Genomic DNA, 10047 nt, shown 5'->3' on the forward strand with positions numbered 1-10047 from the left:
ATGTGTTTGTATATAATTCGAACCAAGCTGGTTCGAATTATGTAGAAATGGAGTTTGAACCAAGCTGGTTCGAATTATATAAAAATAGCTTCTGGCTTATTGCTGAAACGATTTTTGCTTTGGCGTATTTACGTTATTTTTTGACTCATTTGGCTTAATATGGTTTTTTACCCTTCTTTTTACTTGAATTTTGAATATTTGTTTTTAATGTTTATGTTTGGTATGCATTTTCTCATATTAGCTATGAAATCCCCTGTTGTTTCCTCAAGGAAGGCTTTTCTAATATTACTCACAAAGCTCCGCATTATGCTAACAGGTGAAGAGGATATAATAATGTTGAAGATCGGTTCAAAAATCTTCCTATTCCTCCACTTCCACATGCACCAGCAAGTAGTGATAAAGACATGTGTCCAATTTTGGCAATTTGGGTCCATACTAACTCTAATATTCCATCGGATCCAAGGGAGCTCTAAAAGTTAGTGTAATTACTAATTAGTGTGTTCATATATCTTGTATCATACAATATCACATGTTTACGCGAGTGCCAGTTAATAAAAACTCATTTGATGATGAAGACAATTTTTCTGTCCCGAAAACTGAAAAGTATTATCTTTATTTTCTGTATACTCCTCTTTTTATTTTTTGGAACTTAAGTATCTTTTTCCCCTCGATTCATTATTTTCATCTCTAAGACAAAACACCTAGAACGAGTTATACTTCCTTATATATGTGAAAGCATGACCCAAAAACAAAAGGTCAACGCTACTGAACCTCATTCATTGGAAAGATAAATTAGATATAACAGAAGTTTCAAAGTTTAAGCCACACTTTGCCATCTACATCTTCATAAGGTATACAGCCATACAGGCATCCACATTAATCTAAGAGAGTCTAACAGTGTGAAATGAAAAATAGTCTCTTCATGTAAAAAACATGCAATAGTTCAACGTGGTACTAGAGGATCATTCATGAACCCATAAGATAGTGAAGCTACGTCCTAATACTCTTACAACATCCTTTATTTACAGCACACCAACGTGCCCATTGAAAATGTTCCTTACATATTCTCCCGAGTCTCTTTACGCAGCTTTGGCGAAACCAACTCGGAGATTCCCAGAGTCGAAGACCGTGTGATATACCCTCATGAAGATATCGCCCAGAATCCTGCGAGCAGATAGCGGTAGACACATTAGGACATAGCTTAGAACATGTTATTGTATAGTTCATTTCATGCAGGGTTACTATATAATTTGCGAGCGCATACCAGAGAGGACCGCGTGGCGGGGGTATGTCGAATGCGATAAACCCACTAAGACAAACTTCAGCAATGCCTTCTCCAGTTTTCAGAATATACTGCAAGAGGAGAACATTTTCAGAACAAAAAGAATTCCAAGTTGGACGAAGTTTACAGATAATAGATGACACTATAATGTTTTGTTCAATATTCTCTCCTATTTAGTTATGTTCACACTTTCAGCCATGGGGAATCAGCTACTAATGTAATTATATGGTTAGGCTACCTCATTACCCAGGCCCTGCTTTAGGTGAAAACTCACATGTAGTTATCTTCATGTGAAGTTGATATTTAAAAATCGTTAGATGATTTGACAAGTTTGCTTGAATTACCGTCTAACGATTCTCAACTATCAAACTTCATATAAAGACAACTGCATGTAAGTCTTCACCCCTGCGTTAACGTCTCTATCAAAGTAAATTTGTAATTTAATTTATCAGGAAGTCGGACTAACCTGATCCGGCGAGAGGGTGAAATGTTTATCTCCGATTGTAAAAGTGATGTTTGGCAATATATGAATGCTCTGACAGTCTACTACCGACTCGCCATTCGGACTCGGCAAGCTCTCACACAACTGCCAATGATAAAATGAAATGATACAAATGGATACAACTCTAGTTCAACTAATAAGCTTTCTGGAGAGGATCAACGATTCGAAGGGCTTATACCTGATTTACATAGTTGAAAACTCTTTCCTTGGTCGACTCTTGTCGCAATTGATTCTGGATCCAAATCACAAGCATCTGACAGGAAGTGCACAAAGCAGTATCTTTAGCTGACAAATCTTTCTGTTCCTTTTCAGTCACCATCTCAATCCCAGCACTGCATGGTATAAAAGTTCAAAGTAGACTTAGGAGTCCATTTCAGCACAAAAGTCTAATTACATCTGTTCTTTGGATGACCATCTATGCTATCAATTAAAAAGGTAATTATTTTTGCTGACGTGTATTACTTAATTTGATGCACGTGTAAACATTAATATATGAAGAGTGTTAGGGAGCCAGTAAATTTTGTGATTTGTAGCCATCAATTAGCATCATTGGTGTTTTTAATGGTGTAAAATTTCATCAAATGGTATGAGATTACTCATTTTTCTTTTCCTACTTAAGTGTGGCCAGATTTTAATAATAGTGCTGCACTGCTGCCCTAAACTTTCTAACCTTTTAGATTGATCTCTCATTGTACATAAACCAACTTGCGAACACACGTCATCAGCTCGTACCTACAGACAAAAATCAAACTAATTTAGGTCCAAGGAGTGAAAATGCACAAGGGCAGCAATCAGTGAGAGCGAATCAAAGGGGAAAAAATAACTTAAAAGGACGGGTAAGAAGATTTTACCCCGGAGACCAAGAGATCCCATATCAACTCTCCATATTGAGAAATAACTTCCTTGCATTCTACACTCAGAACTCCTTCAGCTCCAATAGCATGATTGATTTCAGTCACAACAGTCTGAAATAAATTCTCAGTCAATAAGAAGTATAGATGAAAATTTACTAATGAGAATTTTTCAAAACCGATATGAGCACATACAGTTGGACCAGCGAGCAAAGACGTTCCAGAATCCACAATAGCAGCACAGCCACCCTCACAAACACCTAATGAACATTCATATATTTCACAGTTAGATCCGCTTCATAATCAAAGCTTACAGCAATGAAAAAATAAATCTTAAGATAGTAAAATACAGAATTCAATTTTTCTCCTTAATATGTTCCAAATCCTGTTAATCACTCAAAGAGTCTTATTGTCAAAGTACAAAATGTCACCTGTTGACACACCACCAATGTAAAAATCTCCCATTTCAATCTGACAAAAAAAATCATGTTAACAATTTTCTGCAAAAACTAGGATGTTACAAAGAATTCCTGATCAAACCAGAGTGTTGCTTTTGCTAACCTGCCAGTAACCTTTTGTAGTAACTGGAACATAGGTATGGTTTCCTACAAAGTGCTTCGGATCAACACCTCCAAACACTAGCTCACCACCACTTTTCGCGTTCGGATCCCCATTGAGCCAGAAAGAGAAAACCGGCTCATTCACAAGATTTTGTAGCACCATATTATCCCTGTAATTTTATAACAGGTTAGTCAATTAAAGGAAAGCTTTCCTTCAACTTATTAACTCAGGAATCAGATGTAAATGACACAACATAGGACTTGCTAAAACATACCATACTGGCAAGGCATTTTCAACTGAGATCTCCTGAAATCCAAGACCAAGTATTCCATCGAACTTTGCCAACACAAAGGACAGACTTCCTTCCCTCGTAGCCTCGATGAAATCCTACAGTCAAATATAGTAAAGATAATAGTCAAGTCTCCCAAGTATTGTGACAAAACTGCATATCATGACCCAGGTCCCCAAAGCTGACAAAGGATATAAAATCACTCACTTGATTCTTGACCACGACATCACCAACTGTAACGCTATCACGACTGAAAAAGCCAGATATTGATCCAGAACCATACACTATTTTACATGATGTTCCTTGGCAACAAGCAAAAAGGAAAATTCATATTAAGTGGCATATATGATACTTTTAGAATACAAATAATGAGAAGCTGGCATTACCATTCTTTACATATGTTTTGGATTTCGATGACTTGTACCAATGATGCGTATAGCAGGCAAGCTACAACAGGAAATTAGTCAATACAAGACACCAATATAATACAGCTCTGTCGAATGAAGAAAAAGGAGTTAAGTTGAACTCACAGAAAAGTAGCACTTTGATGAAGGAATCCAGAGGTTAGAACTGCCAGTATCAAATATGACATTGAATGTTTGCGGTGGTGTTCCAATTCCAATCTCTCCATAATACTGTGCATCCAAATAATTCTTCAAAGGTACTATATCGTCTTCGATGCCCGGCTTATTAATAGAATGATCGTTCGCACCCATCATCGGCCTGCTCGATCTTAGCTTTTCTCTTACCATTCTAGCAGCTTTGATGGCTTCAAGATCTAGAGTTCTCTTCTTCAAACCGATTCTCATGAGTCCATATGAGAATGAAGGAAGAAGGGAACATGTTAAAGCCCACAAGCAGAGAGACAGCAACAAATACTTGTTCCCCATAGGGAAATCTGCCACACCAGGTAAACTGAATTAAAAAGAGCAATCATAGAATTGGAATGAAATTATAAAAGCAGATAACACATTAAGAGTTAAGACCCTTGTAGTTATTTGTTCAGATTGAGATAAAAGATTAACCAATGTTTATAGAGATAAACTGAATTTAATTGTCACAAATTGTTCTTACTCATCAGATATTCAATTGTTCAGGTACTAACTACTTCTAGATCATACTTCGGAATTATTATATACCTTTGTATTTTTGTTAATTGAATATTATTATTGTAGAATCTTTCTAGTAAGGGCTTTTGCTACTCTAATTATATTTATTTACCGTACTAAAAGAAATAAAAAGATAAAGTTATTATTTATTTAGATTGCTCCCAAATCACTTCTGACTAGTGAGATCTTATGTTAACAAAAAACCCTGCAGCTTTATTTGCTTGTTCTTCATCATTTTTCTCATTTTATTTTCTGATAATTGATGCCTTTCTTACATATGAGTGATTTTCACAATCATTTCACCTATAAATATAACCAGCAGGAAAAATAATTACATAAAAAAAACACTTTTTAAGAGATGGACAATAATAATAATAATAATAATTCATATCCGGGGAATATTCTAACATAGAAAGAGAAAGAAGGACCAAACAGGAGATGAAACATGTTTAACTTGAAATCTGAAGAACAGAAATCAAGTGAGTTGAAACATCAACATGTTCATCAGATCATTAACATAAAAAAAGAAAAAAGAAACCACACAATAAAAAGAAAATCAAATCTGGAGCGAAACAAGAACAGGAAAGTCAAACTATCCAAAAATAGAAGCAACCATAGCAAAACAAGAACATGATTAAAGAGTTAAAGAAACCTTTACCTTCCTAGCTTGAAGAAGCTAAAAGTCTAAATCAGATGGTTGGTGGTGTGTACTATAAGTTCCAAAGTTGAAAATGGTGGAGAAAAGTAGAGAAGGTTTAGTTGAAGGTGTAGAGTATAGTATAGTGTAACAGTACAGGTACCCAAAAAACTTGGGAACTAGAGGTGTCTTTTATGCAGCGTAGCTTCACCAAACAAGAAACCTGCTTTATTTGTAACCAATCAAAGTGTAATGTATTGAATAGAAAAATTAAATGTTATAAAGATTTTTTATTTTATTTATTGCTATAGAAATAAAATATCTGCTATGGCGAAAGCTCCGTGCCTGGTGGTACTGTTTATTTAGTAGAATACTGGAATCTAATGTTATTCTAATTTGAAAATTGCAAAGGTTGAACCCACGCTCTACACACGTGCTCGTGCAATAATAGTAGTTTAGTAGATAGTGGATAACTCTGCTTGTTCTACCTACGCATTGGGGTAAATGGTAATTATACTTAGATGGGTACTGATATATTCATTATCCTTGAGCACTATAGACAACCCTTTAGCTTTACTTTCTCCTTCCTCTTCTTATCAAGGTCCGGACAGTTAGTACTTAGTGAACCCATCAAGAAAATGCCTTAAAATTGTTTTTGGGGTTATGGAGAGTGGAGTAGTAGGAATCTTGTTGTTGTTGATGGCAATATCGGAGATGACAACAGAGGTGGTTGATTTATTTGCTTTATTTCTTTTATTTTCATGTTTTCAGTTTGTTTGTTTTATATTCTACTGTATTGTGTTGAGCTCTCTTGTTCAAAAAAAATTGTTTTTGGGATTATATACATATATAATAGGATAATTCACATTAACAAAATGAATAGCTTTCAATACTACATCAATATCCTAAATTCAAAAAGCTTATATATGTCTCGTTTTGTCATATAATTATATAAACAGAAGCAAATAAATTCAATCGGATTCATTATTAAAATTTTTTTAGATTTAAGACATTAGTGCAATATTAGAAACCATTTATTTTATTCATGTGAATTATAGGTAATATAAATTATATAATTATTGGTGTTAAAATATTATCTCGAAAATCCGTATAGTTGACAAAACAAATCCTAAAAGATACTAACAATAAATAAGTCCCTAAAATTTTTTAAAAAGAGATAAAAATAACTAAATATTAAATATATATTTTTAAAAAACAACTTTATAAATCAAATTTTGATATAATTTTTTACAATCATAATTAAAAAAAAAGATTTTTTCATTTTTAAATTTTGATAAATTTTTGTCAAATAAATTTTTTTAAAAAAAAATTAGTATAAATGACCATAATTTTTTGAAAAATAAAAAAAAATTTAGAATTATTTGCTCTAATTTTTGTGTGTACCTTCTAAATATTCATCCAAATGTTACCACAAAAATTTAGATCCAAGAGATAAGATGTTTGCTAAGTATAAATGTTTTTTGTTACTCACAAAAAAAAATATTTATTGGTCTTTTTATCATATTTTTAAATCATTCAAAAGTCTATTTGTCGAAAACACTTTTTAGGAGCTTTTTGTCAGCCAGTAAATTTTTCATATCAAATTCGTAATTAATCCTTTCTATAACTTCTCTTTCCTTCCCTCTTAGTCATCTCCATCTCTGTTACACAATTGCATCTCTCTCGCTTTCTCTCTCCATGTTTGAGAGTAGCATCTCCCTCTCTCTCTTTGTAAATGGCCGCTTATTTCAAAAATCACCACCATATTTGGTGTTCGTAGCTTCATGTTTCCTACCTTGCAGGTCTTTGTGCCATGCACCACGATTCACCGGCAACAAAAAAAAAGAGAAGAGGAGGTCTCAGATATGTGATTACAAATTGAAAAATAGGAGATTTTAAATTGTTTATTTGAACTGAAAAAATTGCATGGATTTAACCAATTTTTTCCGATCAAATCGAAAAATGACTATTATTTTTTCTACATTCACTCTCAAAACACACACTTCCATATTTAATTTTATTCAAAATACACACTCTCAATATATCTATTTAGGCTCTAGTGCTACCATGAGTACCGATCACAACTACGAATGTTCTGTTTTGTTATGAACATGACTCATGTATTCGAGATCTCCTAAGGAGTTTGCTGCATTCTCTGACACCAGAATAGATCGATCTCCGATCATTTTTGGTGGTTAAATACCATTCGTTATCCAAACTGAGTACTTCTCATGAATCCTCATTATAAGTCGATCTGACCACTGCACTTCTTATCCAAGATAAAATGCCACTGCTCTGATCTCCATCTAAACCTTCCTTTTTGAGCGCGTAGACCTCGTTATCTAGCATGAGCAACATCGCACCTTTAATTCACTTGAATGCCACTGAATTCAAGAGATCCATCACTACTCTCTTCCAATGGGTAGCGTCTTTCTCTAATATGACCATGAGTTTTGTGGATACCATCTGTTACGGTGGGTAACCGGAGATTGATGGGCTGGATGGCGTTGGTTGGCCCAAATGTGTAAAGGAGGAGGATTCCGAATGGATATGCAACTCGGGAGGCTCCGTCCGACTTGTTTGTACGAGGAGATGGGGGTGGTACCTGCAAAGACACTCCGATGCCTAAGTTAGCAAGGGTGTGAGCAGGTCTAGAGAGTATTGGACTTAGAGATACCTGAAGAGTGTCAGTGTATTTATAGTGGTGAGCCAATAACCACCGCTGAAGTAGTGCCACCCTTTTAGGGTGATAACCGTCCCTTTATCTTAGGGAGGTTAAGATATGGCTCCTGGAAGTGGTTAGAGAGATCTTAGGGGCAGTTACTTGTTTGGATTGATGTTGATCTGCCAACTATTCTCCATCCCGACTTCTTTAGAGCGAATCGTAGTCAAGACCGACTTCTCAGTACGAAGGTCGGTGCTCAGCAAGACTCAATCCTTTGGACTAGGCCTTTCGTTTGGACTTGGGCCTTTATTATTGGGTCAGGGTATGAACACCATCATCATCATGATTTCACATGTCTTAACACAGATCTAATTATTGTCTCAAGTTCTGAATTTAGTAAAAGGTGTAGGAGAAGTGGTTGATTCGTGCATGAACATTTTTTTTAAAACAAATGAAGTATACATGTTCTTCAAATCTTTGAACTTGTATGCAACAAAGTATGTTAGCATATAGCTTAAGAGAACCTTTTCATGTAGTAAACAAGTTATAATGTTACTATTTACAAGACAATGAAATAAGAGGTTTATAAGTATTTATGAAATACTCAAATTTACACGAAAGACTTTTAAGTTCTTAATAAACTTCAGAACAATTTGATAGCACTTTACAAATATCTACAAAAGTTGAAACCTATCAAAAGAAAATTTTTTAATAGAATATAAATGTTATACTCAAAATAAAAGAGATAAGAGTTCAGAAAAAGTACATATCAATATGTAATAGTTCATCTCAAAATGTTTATATTTATTCTCCAAGAAAATTTGAGAGTTTCACTAATTGAACAAGTGTACAAGTACTTATATTTTGCACTAAGGTTTCTCAGGTTAAGTCTTAATTTAGATTATACCGCAATCCAATCTAAAGAACTTTTAGATATTATTTTCTTAAGTTTTCTCAAAGTTAAACAATGACTCAAATTGGCTCATTTCTATCTTCAATAATGACTCAGATTTTTTTTGGTGACTAATAATAATGACTCAGATTGATTCTTCAATAACCTATTAATCTTAAATATTCTTTTCTTAAACCTTGTTAAGAATAGAAACTATTATTAGATCAAATTACAAGATGATATATAGAGTTCAAAACTAATAAAATGTTGAGAAGTTCGAAAACTAAAGTTTGAAAACCCTTCCTATTTCTAGGAGATAGTTTTAAGATATTTTTCTATGGATAAAACTATTCTCAATTTTTCAATAATGCATATAATATAAATAAGGATATACAATATGTGTTTTTAGATAACAAAGTATTTTTCTTTTCTTCCATAAGTACTTATGAGATGATAAAGAGAATAATAATGACATTTTTTAAAGCGTGTTTAACTTGTGTCTTTTCTTTTTTTAATTAAAAATTATTTTATTAATCTTTAAATTATTAAATCAATTTAATTAAATTTAGTTATTAAAATAACGTTATCGCATCTACAAATCAAACAAGTAAACTCATAGTTTAGCAGTTAAATCTACTACATAGTACATATCTCGCTCGATCATGGAGTGGTTATGCTTGAGTTCCATCACGGACCCTTCCCTTTATTTTTGGTCATGAATTATCCTTCCAAAATAATCCGCTCAATCCTGATCATGAAGTGTGGCATGACCCAAGCCACAAGCCATACCAACCACCATTCTATTTTTTTATGGACTCTGATACAATTCAAATATGGGCCCAAGCCTCTAGTCATTCAGTAATACATTTTAATTTCACACATTTTAATCTATATCAAAAAATATTCACAAATTTTAATTATTATATTAATTTGTAACTTTTTATAATGGTTCTAAAAATTAAATCGAATCAATCGATTCGACTTGATTAATCAAAAACCAGTTCTCAAGTCAGGCTGATTGATTTAAAAAGGATTTGGATCATCTAAATTTTAAAATTTATTTTAAAAAATAAAATATAATTTATTATCATTTATTTTATAAATAAAATTAAAAAAAAATATAAAAAAATATTTAATAATAAGAGATTTAACTTTATTTTTTAAAATAAAAATTTAAAATTTAGAGGATTTAAATTCATTTAAAGAATTGTCTGACAAAAAAAACCAGCAAAAAATCGGCCAAATCGAAAATTATTCAT

General features: G+C 33.1%; 1 protein-coding gene across 2 annotated transcripts; it reads right to left on the bottom strand.

Moving 5' to 3' along the window:
* Nucleotides 1–745: 745 nt before the first annotated feature.
* Nucleotides 746–5455, bottom strand: LOC107465116 (aspartic proteinase). 2 transcript variants are annotated; one of them, XM_052253933.1, is made up of 14 exons: nt 5253–5455; nt 4016–4400; nt 3872–3932; nt 3693–3787; nt 3471–3583; nt 3197–3365; nt 3067–3106; nt 2831–2895; nt 2636–2749; nt 2455–2516; nt 1963–2116; nt 1749–1868; nt 1265–1353; nt 746–1164 (listed from the first exon to the last, which is right to left on the bottom strand). In XM_052253933.1, the coding sequence occupies exons 2-14, from the start codon at nt 4373–4375 to the stop codon at nt 1080–1082; spliced, it is 1527 nt and encodes a 508-aa protein (XP_052109893.1). In that variant the 5' UTR covers nt 4376–4400; nt 5253–5455; the 3' UTR covers nt 746–1079. The 2 variants fall into 2 exon arrangements, with proteins under 2 accessions (XP_052109893.1, XP_015939592.1); XM_016084106.3 differs by having other exon boundaries at nt 4016–4383; nt 5253–5454.
* Nucleotides 5456–10047: the final 4592 nt, after the last annotated feature.

Source organism: Arachis duranensis, chromosome 9 (genome assembly GCF_000817695.3).
Source record: "Arachis duranensis cultivar V14167 chromosome 9, aradu.V14167.gnm2.J7QH, whole genome shotgun sequence".
NCBI classification, from domain to species: domain Eukaryota; kingdom Viridiplantae; phylum Streptophyta; class Magnoliopsida; order Fabales; family Fabaceae; genus Arachis; species Arachis duranensis.